Raw genomic sequence first — 17,335 nt, forward strand, 5'->3', positions numbered from 1 at the left:
TGGCAATAAAACTATTTTATGTTCTATATATATATATATATATATATATATATATATATATATATATATGTATGTGTGTGTATATGTATAATATATATATATATATATGTGTGTATGTATACATATATATGTGTGTATATATGTATATACAAACCCCGTTTCCATATGAGTTGGGAAATTGTGTTAGATGTAAATATAAACGGAATACAATGATTTGCAAATCATTTTCAACCCATATTCAGTTGAATATGCTACAAAGACAACATATTTGATGTTCAAACTGAGAGACTTTTTGTTTTCTGCAAATAATCATTAACTTTAGAATTTGTTGCCAGCAACACGTGACAAAGAAGTTGGGAAAGGTGGCAATAAATACTGATAAACTTGAGTAATTTCTCATCAAACACTGGAACATCCCACAGGTGTGCAGGCTAATTGGGAACAGGTGGGTGCCATGATTGGGTATAAAAGCAGCTTCCATGAAATGCTAAGTAATTCACAAACAAGGATGGGGTGAGGGTCACCAATTTGTAAGCTAATTGTCGAACAGTTTTATAACAACATTTCTCATCGAGCTATTGCAAAGAATTTAGGGATTTTACCACATACGGTCCTTAAAATCATCAAAATGTTCAGAGAATCTGGAGAAATCACTGCATGTAAGCGACGATATTACGGACCTTTGAGCCCTCAGGCGGTACTGCATCAAAAACCCGACCTCAGTGTGTAAAGGATATCACCTAATGGGCTCAGGAACACTTCATAAAACCACTTTCAATAACTACAGTTGGTCGCTACATCTTTAAGTGCAAGTTAAAACTCTACTATGCAACGCAAAACCCATTTATCAACAACACCCAGAAACGCCGCTGGCTTCGCTGGGCCCGAGCACATCTAAGATGGACTGATGCAAAGTGGAAAGGTGTTCTGTGGTCTGACGTGTCCACATTTCAAATTATATTTGGAAACTGTGGACATTGTGTCCTCCGGAACAAAGAGGAAAATAACCATCCGGATTGTTATAGGCGCAAAGTTCAAAAGCCAGCATCTGTGATGGTATGGGGGTGTATTAGTGCCTAAGGCATGGGTAACTTACACATCTGTGAAGGCACCATTAATGCTGAAAGTTCCATACAGGTTTTGGAGCAACTTATGTTGTCATCCAAGCAACGTTATCATGGACGCCCCTGCTTATTTCAGCAAGACAATGACAAGCCATGTGTTACAACAGCGTGGCTTCGTAGTAAAAGAGTGCGGGTACTTTCCTGGCCCATCTGCAGTCCAGACCTATTCCCCATCAAAAATGTGTGGCACATTATGAAGCGTAAAATACGACAGCGGAGACCCCGGACTGTTGAACGACTGAAACTCTACATAAAACAAGAATGGGAATGAATTCCACTTTCAAAGCTTCAACAATTAGTTTCCTCAGTTCCCAAACGTTTATTGAGTGTTGTTAAAAGAAAAGGTGATGTAACACAGTGGTGAACATGCCCTTTCCCAACTACTTTGGCACGTGTTGCAGCCATGAAATTCAAAGTTAATTATTATTTGCAAAAAAAAATTAAGTTTATGAGTTTGAACATCAAATATCTTGTCTTTGTAGTGCATTCAACTGAATATGGGTTGAAAAGGATTTGCAGATCATTGTATTCCGTTTATATTTACATCTAACGCAATTTCCCAACTCATATGGAAACAGGGTTTGTATATATGTATATATGTGTATATACACATGTATATGTATGTCTATATTTGTATATGTACATGTAAATGTATGTCTATACATGTATATATACATGTATGTATATGTCTATGTATGTATATGTCTATATATACATGTAGATGTATGTCTATATACCGTATTTCCTTGAATTGCCGCAGGGCATATAGTATGCGCCTGCCTTGAATTACTGCCGGGTCAAACTCGCTTCCCAAAATAATTAGCGCATGCTTAGTATTACCGCCTGGTCAAACTCGTGATGTCACGAGTGACACTTCCTCTGTCATCATTTTCAAAATGGAGGAGGCTGATTTCAATACCGGTAATTTGAAATCGCATAAAGGGAAGAAGATTAAGAGCTATTCAGTAGGATTTAAGGCCCAAGCTTACATCACAATCAATTTTTTACTGCATACCTTTGGTAAGTGCCAGAGTGAGAAGAGGTTTTAAAATAATTAGCGCATGCTTACTTTTACCGCATGCCTCGGGTATGCGCAGGAGTGAGAAGAGGTTTTAAATTAATTAGCGCCCTGGCGGCAATTCAAGGAAATACGGTATGTATTTATACATGTATATGTATGTTTATGTATGTACAGTATGTATATGAGTATGTATACTGTTGGCCCAGCTTTTGTAATCTGACTTGACCTGGTGTGGACCACTACTCTATGACCTGGATGGAGACCACCTACAACCCTCTGCTTGCCCCCAATGGATTGGACTCTCACATGATCATGAATGATGACATTTTTTAGCCCTTTGATGGACCTGTGATTAAGGTCTGTATAAATGAACTTTAATTGATTGATCTCAGTATCTGATAAATGTGTATTTTTTTAAGGAAATATATTTATCTAAATATGAATGAGTAGGCTTTGTTTTGCTACCGTATTAGTCATTGTTCTATCAGAAGTAGAATTTTGAAAAATATAATTTTAATAACGATTCTTTCTGTTCTTTCCTCCCAGGTGATGGCCGTGGCAACAAGTGCGTAACAACCCGCCAACGAGCACGTCTTCATTTCAAGGTGTGCGCACTGCTTGAATATACACATGTATAAACACAATTCATAATTCATATTTAGTATTTTTATTCTGCTTTGCAACATGTATCCACAAAATGACTCATTTGCATCAAGAGGAAAAAGGTTGGCCTGCAGTCAGCGAACAAAGGTGTCAGTGGATTAAATAGTGACTATTTCCAATTGTCTAGGAACTTTCACAATCACTGAAATTCATATTTCCTCCAAAGTAAAACTTTTCTCAATATATACAGTATAATGATACACTGAAATAAATTAAAAACAAGAAAGAAATTTGTAGAACAAATAAGACGCCAACCAGGGCTTTAAACGTTCCAATAAATAACATCCAAATGCACCGTCAGCATTTTAAGATCATAATTACATTACATTCAAGGGTAAAATATGACCAAAAATAAAAGATAATCCCTTCCTGTCAAATGAATAAAGTTAGTAACACTAATAAAAGGCTATTACATTTTTTTTTTTTTTACATTTATTGTGATTAATTGCTCTGATTTGGCTGCTTAATGCCAAAAAGAGCAATAAGATCATTTGAACACAATCTAAACTTCCTTGTCTATTTATAACTACGCATGATAGAAATACATTCAAACTATAAGCATGTTTCTAACCTTGAAAACAGTCAAATAACTGCTGATATTTTATGTATATAAAATATCAGTTATTTGACTGTTTAAGGTTAGAAACATGCTTAGTTTGAATTTTCAAACAGGAAGTTATATATATGTATATATATATATATATATATATATATATACACACTGTATATAATCTTCATATTCACTGCCTGTTTGAAAATGGAATGTGAGCAAACCTCTTCCATAAAGTTATTTAGTGTTATTATATCATGTAGTCTATTATCTTCTGTCATTCATCATAATTAGGACGTGAATAATTGTCAATTATCACAATTCATGAAGCGAATCAAACACAATGTTTCCCTCTAAAGTATTTTAACATCACAATTAAACTCAATTTTAACTCTTAAGAACTTTCTTGGAATTTCACTTCTGGAATCAACTGGGCTGAACTCAAAAGAAAGAAATATGATATTTTTCCATGAATGTTATTACCGTAAATGCTTCAATTAACCGCATACTCTCCTACAGGTGCTACAAAAGCATTAATAGCCGTGGCAGTAGGAAACCCCCTGATGTACTTTTGTCTACTATGAACTCATTAATGGTGACTCAGCAGTTTGTGGTCCAACACTATTACAATATTGGTTCCTTTGTAGAATATGTTATCATACAGCTAACTTTTACTTTCCGCTTTCTCATGCACTCCCAATTATTAATATAACCAAAAAAAAAAACTCCTCAGAGGAGATGTATCCCAAGCACAATATAAAGAATGCATTTAAAACATCCAGATAATGATCCGAATCAGCACCAAAAATGAAACTATTGGTTCCTTAAATTTCATCAATCACAATCAAACATTTTTGCACTATCTGTAGCAGAGTGAACCCTCTTGTCACGTATCCACTGTCTTTGTCTCTGGGAGTGGCTGTTAAGCAAATACACAAATGATCCGCATCAGCTCCAAAAAGTCTAATCACTTGTTTATCTCATTTTGGACATTTTCTCAAAGTTTTATCACACTCCATAACTTTTTGAGTTACAGCGCTAACTAACAGACTGGCTGTGGTCATTACACCATTCAGGTTAAAACATTATGAGTGGTCAGCAATTTGTGGTTGTATCCACCTTTAAAATGTTTTACTGTTGTTTTCAATGAACTCATGCGATACAAAACAATAATTTTAGAAATAAGCTGATCTAATAATCCTTAATGCGATACAAACATAAAAAATATAATTGGAGCATTTACGGTCACTTTTTGGATCATCCAACGACATTCTAGCCTCTTAGAACCAAAGACAAGGAAAAAGCATTACAAAGAAATGTGCAAAATGCTGTTTGTGGACCTAAAAGGAACATTTAGACATTATATTTCTGTTAAAGTGACACAACAGAAAGAAAAGTGTGGTAATATTTGTGCCAAATGTCCTCCTTACAGTGCAGGAAGTCAACAAGCCAGCCTGTCTCCTTCCTCTTCTCATGTCTGCCATGGACTCTATGGATCCACTCGTCGTCCTACATCCCGGAGCCGCGCGCCTGCTCGGCTGTCGCTCAGGTGAGCAATCAAGAAAAGGGGAGGAGCCTATGTAGCAAGGACAAACTCCTCTCTCGTCATTTGTGGATCTTCCAGTTCCTGAGGAGGTGAAGCTTCCATGACAGAGGACTGACGGGCGACAAGGAGATGTTGTCGTGTCGCTGTTGCCCTCTAGTGGAGGAAGAGGAGACTTGCAGTTTGCTCTCTGCCATCTTCGCCTTCAGCCCTGATGCAGCTGACAGGTACCCTGAACACATCACCACAACACTTTGTTTTAACTACATGCTTATTATGGTGCAGCTCTTTTAAATATTAGTCACATTAATAGACACTCCTCACAGCAATGTTACTTTAAGTCAACATGTGTGTGTGTGTATATATATATATATATATATATACAGTCAACAAAATAAGTACTGTAGTTTTCGGACTATAAGTCCCAGTTTTTTTCACAGTTTGACTTATACTCAGGAGCGACTTATGTGTCAAATTATTAACACATTACCGTAAAATATAAAATAATATTATTTAGCTCATTCACGTAAGAGACTAGACGTATAAGATTTCATCGGATTTAGCAAATAGGAGGGACAGATTGTTTGATAAACGTATAGCATGTTCTATATGTTATAGTTATTTGAATGACTCTTACCATAATATGTTACGTTAACATACTCAGTTGGTTATTAATGCGTCATATAACGTACACTTATTCAGCCTGTTGTTGTTCACTATTCTTCATTTATTTTAAATTGCCTTTCAAATGTCTATTCTTGGTGTTGGATTTTATCAAATACATCCCCCAAAAATGCAACTTTTACTCCTTGTGTGGGAGGGACAATGCAGAGTGCTGTGTAGGAGACGGAGGCAGAACGGAGCGGAGCAGCTTCTTAAGACTTTAGCATAGGCAGCTACTTCATATGTTCGTGTGGAACTCGTTCAGTACTCCTCCGGCACGAACCGGAACCCCCGTACCGAAACGGTTCAATACAAATACACGTACCGTTACATCCCTAGTATACACATATATGTATACATATATATATACATACATATATGTATACATATATATGTGTATATATATATATATATATATATATATATATATATATATATATATATATATACACACATTTATATACACATTCATACATATATACACACATATGCAAGCATATGTGTGTATATATGTATATGTATATATGCTTATGTATATGTATATATGTGTAAAAACCCAAAACGTATGTATCATTTAGAAAAATGTCATTATTTAAAGGGGACAAGTAAAAAGGCTTTAAAAGTCTCCATTATGTGTTATTGTTGGCTCCGAGTGAATCCCCAATAAATCCTGATGTTCAATGTAAAGCTGGCAAATGTTTCCCTAGATGAGTGCATGTTATAGCTGTTTGTTAGTGTTATTGCCCTCACAGTATGGTGTTACATGTATTAGTGATCATGAAGTCCAACCTGCGTTTGCACTGTGTTGTCATGCACAGACGACACGTTGAGGCTCACTCGTGCAGCTCAGTCAGAGCCAGGCAGCATGCAGCTCTCTCCTCCTTACTCTGGGCGGCGCCGTCCACCACGCCCACGCCCGTCGTCATGCTGCGACTGCGGCTGGTCAGCTTCTTCAGCTCGCTGGCGAAGGACATCACCTTCTTCTTGTCCTCGCGCACCACCTGCAGCCGTGACACGGTACAGTGGACTCGTTATGTCCTTTCTTTTAGTAATACGCACTTTCTCACGCTTCGAGTGTATGAAAATGTTTGACTGGTATCGTGTAGATATTTAAAAACAAACATAACTGCAAAGGAAGGAATACCGTATTTCCTTGAATTGCCGCGGGGCGTATAGTATGCGCCTGCCTTGAATTACTGCCGGGTCAAACTCGCTTCCCAAAATAATTAGCGCATGCTTAGTATTACTGCCTGGTCAAACACGTGACACTTCCCCTGTCATCATTTTCAAAATGGAGGAGGCTGATTTCAATACCGGTAATTTAAAATCGCATAAAGGGAAGACGATTAAGAGCTATTCAGTAGGTTACATCACACTCAAATTTTTACTGCATGCCTTTGGTAAGTGCTGGAGTGAGTAGAGGTTTAAAAATGATTAGCGCATGCTTACTTTTACCCCATGCCTTTGGTAAGTGTCGGAGTGAAAAGAGGATTTAAATTAAATAGCGCCCCGGCGGCAATTCAAGGAAATACGGTAAGTTGTAACAAATTAAAAGCTAAAAAATGCAAATCATTATTTTTTGTACTTTATTTATTTAAAGACCATTACAGGCTCAATAAAGGGAGCAAAAACATTAAATTACATCTTCTTCCAATTCTTTGAAAAACAAGTATACACTGAGGGGTGTTAAAAAAGATGACTTTATTATCAGCGAGACAGTGACATAGTTAGAAAAGTGTTGTAAGACGAGTAGTAGTACTAATAAGGCCACACTACCTGCTCCTTCAGTTTGAGAATGAACTTTCCCGCCCCCTTCCAGCGGCTCTGAGCCAAGTAAACACACTCCTGGTCCAGAAGGACACGCTGGACGGGCTTAGTGGTCGACGACTTCTTGGAGGCGACGTCCTTGCTCACCTCCTCCATGAGGACGTAGTCGCTGGCGTTTGGGTTGGCCAAGATGCTGTAGGAATACTTGGCCTTGGACAGGGTCTAGAGAGGAGAGCGGGCAGGTTTGGAATGTTCTAGAAGATTGGTAGAACACTCTTCTCACCTGCTGGATGATGTCCTGTGCTGAACTGTAGCGAGGAGCCTTGATGACCGTGTGAGGCTGCTCTGGAGACACTTCATGAACTTGAACCAGGAACATGTCCTCCTCCACTCCTCCTTCTACTGCTGCCACCTCCTCTTCCCCCTCCACCATCTTCTTCTTCTTCTCCAAACTCTGCCAGCACACAATGGACGCTTCATTAGGTACACACAGGTCTCCAAACTTATATGATTTGAAAAGAAAAAACAGCCTGAATGTCAGTTTTATTTTTCTTAATGACACTGAAAATGTGTTTCACTTGTTATACTAGTATTTATACACCCTTGTTTTATGGGCATTATTTTTTAAACAATTCAAAAAATAAAAGTATTAAAAATGTGGACATGTTCTTATGCTAGTGATGGAGGAAGAAACATGACTTTTACGTTTGAAATACAATATTTATGACGCAAACACTTTATCATATCAACTAAATATACATAAAAGGTCTGTAAAGACAATTTGTATTTTGTTTTTGGATAAAAATAAAAAAGGAACTGTGGTTGTTTATTTTCTGGTAAAAACAAAATGTTCCTTTTAAAAGCTTAGAATTTGGTATGTCAAAATAAAATATACTTTTTAGAGTTGGATGATGAATATAAAAAAATATATTTAAGTAAAAATCGATTTTCCCCTTTAATGTCACAATTGTGTCATTAATTATATATTATTTAGTAGATTTTCAAATGTAATTGTTACTGTATAGAAATAAATAAGAATTCAAAGATGTCAAACTATGAAAAAACGCAAATGTTTTATTGTATATTTTTAATAGATAAAAATTAAGAATTTCAAAACATATTTATCATCAGTCTTACCTTTTTTTATACAAATGTGCTGCATTTTACAAATCTGCCTGGAGCAGCGTGTGTGTGTTAAAAGGAACACAATACAATATGTATTATTTATTGGTCCATTTTAGGTTTTTCAATTTGTTTTACTTTTGTAGCTGTATGTGCTCTTTTAATGTCCTTTGGGTTTTTACCTTATTTGTTTGTATCAGCACTGCAAGCACATCATGTCCACATTGTGGAATAGTTTTCTTCCATCCATCCATTTTCTACCGCTTATTCCCTTTTGGGGTCGCGGGGGAATAGTTTTCTTATCCCATATATTCTTAAAATAAATGTACCCCACCTTCCACCTGAATGTAGCCGGGATAGGCTTCAGGACCCCCCGCGACCCCGAAAGGGACAAGCGGTAGAAAATGGACAGATGGATGTCTATCTTCTTTTCAGTACGCATATTTCTAATAAATGTGTCACGATATAATTCTGTCTTATCTATGGCCTATTATTACATTAGTTGATGTTCCATCCACCACAAGGGGGCGCCATAGTAAACCTTACCTCCTCTCTGGTTTGAAGACAAATCCTGCCCACATATCCTTCCTCCGTGTCCCAGCTGGCCACCACTTTGACCACCACTTCCTCGGCTGCTAGGGGGCGACGCTGAGCCGAGCGCTTGGCGTCCCCGCGCTCCTTGGCCAGCGGGAGCTTCTCCTCACACAGGAAGTAGTCTGCAGACCGGTCCTCTCCTGTGGGGACAATCTAACAGAAGACCTGTGTGTGAATTTGAAGTGGAAACTAAATAGAAATTAAAGCTGCAAGCAGCGATGGACGAGACCGCTTTGGCTGCTGCCCCCGCGACCCAAACTCGGATAAGCGTAAGAAGATGGATGGACGGTAGCTACTATTAGCAAACAGACTAAGCAACTCGGCGTAATATCTTAACATCGACTTACTGGGAAAAATGAAATTTTTTGGGAAAATTTTGTTTTGAAGGGGTTTTGTTGATTTTTGCTTTAGGATGTCAATATTTAAAATGTAGGTCCAAGTGAGACCTACATATAGGTTTTTGTTTCATGTCTCTCCGACATTCCTACTGGAAGTTACAAGCAGTTTTGTCTGTGTTTATTCCTAGGGGGCGCTAGAGCGCAATTTTGAGTTTTGGGTTTTGTTTTTCTGTTAGATTGTAATTTTTGCCAGTCCTGATGTATGTGTCCAGTTTGCTGAGTTTTGAAGCATTTTAAGGGGGTCAAATTACAGCTCAAAGAGGCAAAAATTACATTTTTTAGGAAGCTTTGCGCAGGAATTCTTTGAAGGCGCGTAAAATCAAAACCGGAGCAGTTATTAAAACTCTGTGAATAACTTTTAATCAAAAGGGTTCAATCTCTCTCCTGTGCGAGTTTGAAGCTGACACAACAAATGCGTTTAGAGGAAATAATTTTTTTTAAAAGGTGACAGGTTTTTTCAAAAGTTTTGTTTTGAAGGGGTAATTGCCAACTTCCTGTTGATTTTTGCTGAAAGATGTCAATTATTAAAATCTAGGTCTAAGTGAGACCTACATAGAGATTTTTGTTTCATGTCTCTCTGACATTCCTACCGGAAGTTACAAGCAGTTTTGTCTGTGTTTTCTTCCAAGGAACAGTTTTGTCTGTGTTATATTCCTAGGGGGCGCTAAAGCGCAATTTTGAGTTTTTTCTTTTTTATTAGATCACAATTTTCACCAGTCCTGATTGATGTGTGTGTCCAGTCTGGTGAGTTTTGAAGCATTTTAAGGGGGTCAAATTACAGTTCAAAGAGGCAAAAATGAAATTTTTTAGGAAGCTTTGCGCAGGAGTTCTTTGAAGGCGCGTAAAATCAAAACCGGAGCAGTTTTTAAAACTCTGTGAATAAATTTTAATCAGAAGGGTTCAATCTCTCTCCTGTGCTAGTTTGAAGCCGACACGACAAACGCGCTCAGAGGAAATAATTTTTGAAAAAAGGTGACGGGTTTTTCCAAAAGTTTTGTTTTGAAGGGGTAATTGCCAACTTCTTGTTGATTTTTGCTGAAGTATGTCAATTATTAAAATGTAGGTCTAAGTGAAACCTACACAGAGGTTTTTGTTTCATGTCTCTCTGACATTCCTACCGGAAGTTACAAGCAGTTTTGTCTGTGTTTTCTTCCTAGGAGCATTTTTTTCTGCGTTTTATTCCTAGGGGGCGCTAGAGCGCAATTTGGAGTTTTGGAATTTTTTTTTATTTTTTATTATATCGCAAATTTCGCTAGTCCTGATGTGTGTGTCCATTTTGGTGAGTTTTGAAGCATTTTAAGGGGGTCAAATTACAGCTCAAAGAGGCAAAAGTGACATTTTTTAGGAAGCTTTGCGCAGGAGTTCTTTGAAGGCGCGTAAAATCAAAACCGGAGCAGTTGTTGAAAATCTGTGAATAACTTTTAATCAGAAGGGTTCAATCTCTCTCCTGTGCGAGTTTGAAGCCGACACAACAAATGCGTTTAGAGGAAATACTTTTTTTAAAAAGGTGACGGGTTTTTCCAAAAGTTTTGTTTTGAAGAGGTAATTGCCGACTTCCTGTTGATTTTTGCTGAAGGATGTCAATTATTAAAATGTAGGTCTAAGTAAGACCTACATGGAGGTTTTTGTTTCATGTCTCTCCGACATTCCTACAGGAAGTTACAAGCAGTTTTGTCTGTGTTTTCTTCCTGGGAGCAGTTTTTTCTGTGTTTTATTCCTAGGGGGCGCTAGAGCGCAATTTTGAGTTTTGGGGTTCGTTTTTTTTTTTTATTAGCTCGCAATTGTTGCCAGTCCTGATGTGTGTGCCAAGTTTGGTGAGTTTTGAAGCATTTTAAGGGGGTCAAATTACAGCTCAAAGAGGCAAAAATTTAATTTTTTTAGGAAGCTTTGCGCAGGAGTTCTTTGAAGGCGCGTAAAATCAAAACCGGAGCAGTTGTTAAAACTCTGTGAATAACTTTTAATCAGAAGGGTTCAATCTCTCTCCTGTGCGAGTTTGAAGCCGACACAACAAATGCGTTAAACGGAAATACTTTTTTTAAAAAGGTGACGGGTTTTTCCAAAAGTTTTGTTTTGAAGAGGTAATTGCCGACTTCCTGTTGATTTTTGCTGAAGGATGTCAATTATTAAAATGTAGGTCTCAGTAAGACCTACATAGCGGTTTTTGTTTCATGTCTCTCTGACATTCCTACCGGAAGTTACAAGCAGTTTTGTCTGTTTTCTTCCTAGGAGCATTTTTGTCTGTGTTTTATTCCTAGGGGGCGCCAGAGCGCAATTTTGAGTTTTGGGGTTCGTTTTTTTATTTTTATTAGATCGCAATTTTCGCCAATCCTGATATGTGTGTCAAGTTTGGTGAGTTTTGAAGCATTTTAAGGGGGTCAAATTACAGCTCAAGGAGGCAAAAATTACATTTTTTAGGAAGCTTTGCGCAGGAATTCTTTGAAGGCGCGTAAAATCAAAACCGGAGCAGTTATTAAAACTCTGTGAATAACTTTTAATCAGAAGGGTTCAATCTCTCTCCTGTGCGAGTTTGAAGCCGACACAACAAATGCGCTCAGAGGAAATAATTTTTGAAAAAAGGTCACTGTTTTTTCCAAAAATGTTGTTTTGAAGGGGTAATTGCCAACTTCCTGTTGATTTTTGCTGAAGGATGTCAATTATTAAAATGTAGGTCTAAGTAAGACCTACATAGAGGTTTTTGTTTCATGTCTCTCCGACATTCCTATCGGAAGTTACAAGCAGTTTTGTCTGTGTTTTCTTCCTGGGAGCAGTTTTTTCTGTGTTTTATTCCTAGGGGGCGCTAGAGCGCAATTTTGAGTTTTGGGGTTTGGTTTTTTATCAGATTGCAATTTTTGCCAGTCCTGATGTGTGTGTCCAGTTTTGTGAGTTTTGAAGCATTTTAAGGGGGTCAAATTACAGCTCAAAGAGGCAAAAATGACATTTTTTAGGAAAATTTGGTTTTGACGGGGTTTTTGCCTACTTCCTGTTGATTTTTGCTGAAAGAAGTGAGTGTATCAAACCTAGGTCTAAGTCAGACCTACATCGAGGTTTTTGTTTCTTGTCTCTACGACATTCCATACAAGCAGTTTTGTCCGTCATTTTTCCTAGGGGGCGTTAGAGCGCAATTTTGATTTTTGGGGTTTGGTTGTTTAATAAATTGGGAAAGTTGCCATTCCGATGTGTGTGTAAAATTTGGTGAGTTTTGAAGCATGTTAAGGGGGTCAAATTACAGCGCGAAGGTGCGGAATAATAATAAAGAAAGAAAGAAACAATAAAACCTTACAGATACAATAGGGTCCTCAGTCCCATTGTACCAATAAGGACATTGCAGTCCCTAATAATTATTTAGGATGACTGACCATGTCCAGGAGTTGTTTGGCGGAGGTTTGCTGTGCGACGGAGAAGACGGTGAAAGGTTCTTGTCCGGGAGCTTCATGCACCGTCACTTTGTGGAGCTGACTCGCATGTTTCTCCTCCGCACTGAACAACTGCAAAGAAACAGCAGCAGGAGTTTTTACTTGGACTCAACCCGTCATGACGGACTAGCCTTACCTGGGATGAAGGCGTGGCGCCCCCTGCTGGACTTTCTTCTATTCTCCGGCTGTAGATGAACAAGCTGGAAACTTCCATGGCCTCGTTATGCTGCGTCCTCAGCTGCACGTGTCTGTAGCCTGCCAGAAGACACGTCAGTCCTGTGGTCCCCAGCCGGGGCCGACAGAGTCGTGGCTCACCAGCTTTGAGGGCCCGGAGAGGCAGAGTCCTCTGAGCGGTGACCTGGGAGCTGTTGTTCTCCACCACCGCCAGGCGCAGGAAGCACAGGTCCTCCAAGTGGACGCTGAAGTGGAAACGCTCGCTCCACATGGGGTTGAGCGTGTTGCGGTGGATGGGCTTGGTGCGGAAGTGGCAGCTGTCGCCCGGCGTGCCCAACACGTCCACCTCCACGCAGGGGCTGCCGGAGCCGTTGGCGGGACAAACGTTCTGACCCGACACGATCTGAGGAGGAATGCTTTCTCTTACTTCAGCTCGCGCAACAAACACTTCAATGATGGTTTTGTCAACTATAAATCATCACACGTTTAAAAAATAAAAGCAACATATTTTAAAAGCACTGTTCGTTCTATTGCTAATCACAAGGCTGTCAAATGATGGCGTTAAAGGCCTACTGAAACCCACTACTACCCACCACGCAGTCTGATAGTTTATATATCAATGATGAAATATTAACATTGCAACACATGCCAATACGGCCTTTTTAGTTTACTAAATTGCAATTTTAAATTTCCCGGGACTTTTTTTCTTGACGACGTCGCTTAACGTCACGGGTTGTTATGAATATGAGCGCTGCACACACACACAGCTAAAAGTCGTCGGCTTTAACGGCATAATTACACGGTGTTTTGGAGATCTGTGTTGCTGAATCTTTTGCAATTTGTTCAATTAATATTGGAGAAGTCAAAGTACAACAATAGAGTTGGGAAGCTTTCGCCTTTAGCCACACAAACACACGGTGATTCCTTGTTTAAAATTCACGGAGTTGAAACTTTACTATGGATCAGAGCAGACCACTTGTCAACCAACAGGTTTCGGTGAGAAAATTGTAGTTAAAAAGTTGCCTCTTACCGGATTTCAGCTGAGGTTGCGGCTCACGTACAGCTGCCGTCAACTCCCCTGAGACACTGCACGTCAACACCCGTGGACGTACACTTCAGGTACTGTTAAACTCACTAAAACACTAGCGACACAATAGAAAGATAAGGGATTTCCCAGAATTATCCTAGTAAATGTGTCTAAAAACATATGAATCCGTCTCAATGGAACGCGATTGCAATCGCGTTTTTTTTTTCTTTCTAGTCCGTCGCTATCAATATCCTCAAACACAAATCTTTCATCTTCACTCAAATTAATTGGGAAATTGTCGTTTTCTCGGTCGGAATAGCTGTTTTTGTTGGAGGCTCCCATTAAAATCAATGAGAATATATGAGGAGCCATCAACATGTGACGTTATCGTCTGCGACTTTCGGTAGAGGCAGTGCTTTTCTCCAGTTGCAAACTTTATCGTGGATGTTCTCTATTAAATCCTTTCAGCAAAAATATGGCAATATCGCGAAATGATCAGGTGTGACACATAGAATGGACCTGCTATCCCCATTTAAATAAGAAAATCTGATTTCAGTAGGCCTTTAAAGGCCTACTGAAACCCAGTACTACTGACCACCCAGTGTGATAGTTTATATATCAATGATGAAATATTAACATTGCAACACATGCCAATACGGCCTTGTTGAAAACGTCGCGGAATGATGACGCGTACGCGTGACGTCACGGACTGTCAGGAAATATTAGCTCAGCGCCACTTACGGCTAAAAGTCGTCTCTTTTCATCGCATAATTACACAGTATTTTGGACGTCTGTGTTGCTGAATGTTTTGCAATTTGTACATTTAATAATGGAGACTATAAAGAACAATGCTGTTGGTGGAAAGCGGTGTATTGCAGCTGTCTTTAGCACCGAGACACAGCCGGTGTTTCTTTGTTTGTAACACAGAGCGGTCAAGCGAACATGTTTTTCTACGTCAACCAGCATGTTTTTGGATGGGAAAATTGTGATATATATCTTACCGGAGACATCATTGGATTATTTGTCCTCCTGCAGTAGCTGTTTAAAAGGCAGCTGGGAGCTTGGCTCCTCGGCTTCTCTCTGAGACACTGCGTGTTCACCGCAGCCCTCCGACCTCGAGGTATGTCTTTACAATCTCACTAAAACACTATTACCGTATTTTTCGGACTGTAAGTCGCAGTTTTTTTTCATAGTTTGGCCGGGGGTGCAACTTATACTCAGGAGCGACTTATGTGTAAAATTATTAACACATTACCGTAAAATATCAAATAACATTATTTAGCTCATTCACGTTAGAGACTAGACGTATAAGATTTCATGGGATTTAGCAATTAGGAGTGACAGATTGTTTGGTAAACGTATAGCATGTTATATGTTATAGTTATTTGAATGACTCTTACCATAATATGTTACGTTAACATACCAGGCACCTTCTCGGTTGGTTATTTATGTGTCATATAACGTACACTTATTCAGCCTGTTGTTCACTATTCTTTATTTATTTTAAATTGCCTTTCAAATGTCTATTCTTGGTGTTGGGTTTTATCAAATAAATTTCCCCCAAAAAAGCGACTTATACTCCAGTGCGACTTATGTATGTTTTTTTCCTTCTTTATTATGCATTTTTGGCAGGTGCGACTTATACTCCGGAGCAACTTATACTCCGAAAAATACAGTAAAACATTAAGCAGATAAGGTATCTTCCAGAATGATCCTAATAAATGTGTTTAATGACATCTGAAACGCTCACACTACTGCCGACGCCCTGAGCCGTCACTTTTAATTTAATTTTATTATTTATTTATTCTTCTAGTCCTTCGCTATCAATATCATCATCCACAAATCTTTCATCCTCGCTCAAATTAATGAGGAAAGTGTCGTTTTCTCGGTCCGAATAGCTCTTGCTGCTGGAGGCTCCCATTTAAAACAATGTGAGGATGTGAGGAGCCCTCACTCCTGTGACATCATCATCTGCGACTTCCGGTAAAGGCGAGGCTTTTTTATCAGCACCAAAAGTTGCAAACTTTATCGTCGATGTTCTCTACTAAATCCTTTCAGCAAAAATATGTCAATATCGCGAAATGATCAAGTATGACACATAGAATGGACCTGCTATCGCCTTTTAGATAAGAAAATCTAATTTCAGTAGGCCTTTAACTACAGTTCATCTCATTTTTCATCTGTGACATTATCTCTGTTGGTTTGCTCGCCCTTTTCATGTGCTTATTAACATGTTAGGGTGTGAAACAAAGATCACTGAGGTGCTCATTGATTGGCCGTCGTGTTCGGGCTGGTTTAGCAGAAGCTGATTGGCTCACATTGTAAGTGGGCGGGGCAAATGGTTATACGTTCTAGTAATGAAAATGCCTCGAGGAATTACAGATCTTAGTTAATATTTTTTTAATTGCTTGACAGCACTAGTTTTGGTGCTTGTAAATTTTAAAATAACAAAAATTAAAAACATTTAAATTTGAGCAAAGTTAGAGACGTTCTAATTGCTTTTAGTTGTGTCATTTAAAATAGTAAAATACACATTTCCAATAAAGTGTGAACCAGTGATAATTAAATAATTATAATTGCTGTGTATTTAAAACATGTTGCTTTTATTTTTACATCAATATTACTTACATTTATTACGGTTTTGGATATTAAATTTGTTATCAATCAATGTTTATTTATATAACCCGAAATCACAAGTGTCTCAAAGGGCTGCACAAGCCACAACGACATCCTTGGTTCAGAGCCCACGTAAGGGCAAGGAAAAACTCACAACCCTGTGGGATGTCAATGTGAATGACTATGAGAAACCTTGGAGAGGACCGCAGATGTGGGTGACCCCCCCGTATTATTTGACATATTTTACTTCTATTCCCAATTCTTACATTTTTTAAATATTATGTATTAGTATTAATATAATCTAAATGGGTGTTTCTTAACCATAGGGCAGGGGTCTCAAATTCAATCCACCTGGGGGCCACGGGATGCAAAGTCTAGGTAAGGCTGGGCCGCAAGAAAAGATTTCTTAAAAAAATGCTTGCATACTCCTCAGCATGTTTAGTTGTATAATGACGATTCAAATTGTATCCCTTGTGCACCGCAACTTTCTCTGTGCAAATAAGACACGTCAGGGAGCCCCTGTGCTCAACAAAAAAATATTGCATCTCCCACTTTTCCTGGAATTGTCTTTGGGCATCACTAACCTTTCTCTTCACTGCAGGCTTTGAAAAAGACATGTTTGGGGTTGTGGAATATATTTGTATTTAGCCAACGCACGGA

General features: G+C 38.6%; 1 protein-coding gene across 4 annotated transcripts in view; it reads right to left on the reverse strand.

Moving 5' to 3' along the window:
* Positions 1-2,796: 2,796 nt before the first annotated feature.
* plce1 (phospholipase C, epsilon 1) overlaps positions 2,797-17,335 on the reverse strand; it is a 158,683-nt gene continuing 144,144 nt past the window's right edge. For 3 of the 4 annotated variants that reach the window (XM_061909582.1, XM_061909581.1, XM_061909580.1), the window contains 8 exons: positions 13,174-13,435; positions 12,995-13,113; positions 12,802-12,930; positions 9,000-9,200; positions 7,615-7,785; positions 7,341-7,553; positions 6,451-6,565; positions 2,797-5,133 (listed from right to left, as the gene is read on the reverse strand). In XM_061909582.1, coding sequence (XP_061765566.1) covers positions 4,964-5,133; positions 6,451-6,565; positions 7,341-7,553; positions 7,615-7,785; positions 9,000-9,200; positions 12,802-12,930; positions 12,995-13,113; positions 13,174-13,435 — 1,380 coding nt within the window. In that variant the 3' untranslated portion in view covers positions 2,797-4,963. Of the gene's footprint in view, positions 5,134-6,353; positions 6,566-7,340; positions 7,554-7,614; positions 7,786-8,999; positions 9,201-12,801; positions 12,931-12,994; positions 13,114-13,173; positions 13,436-17,335 lie in introns of all 4 variants that reach the window. The other variant, XM_061909583.1, reaches the window with a different exon arrangement.

The sequence above is a fragment of the Nerophis ophidion genome, linkage group LG08 (genome assembly GCF_033978795.1).
Source record: "Nerophis ophidion isolate RoL-2023_Sa linkage group LG08, RoL_Noph_v1.0, whole genome shotgun sequence".
NCBI lineage: Eukaryota > Metazoa > Chordata > Actinopteri > Syngnathiformes > Syngnathidae > Nerophis > Nerophis ophidion.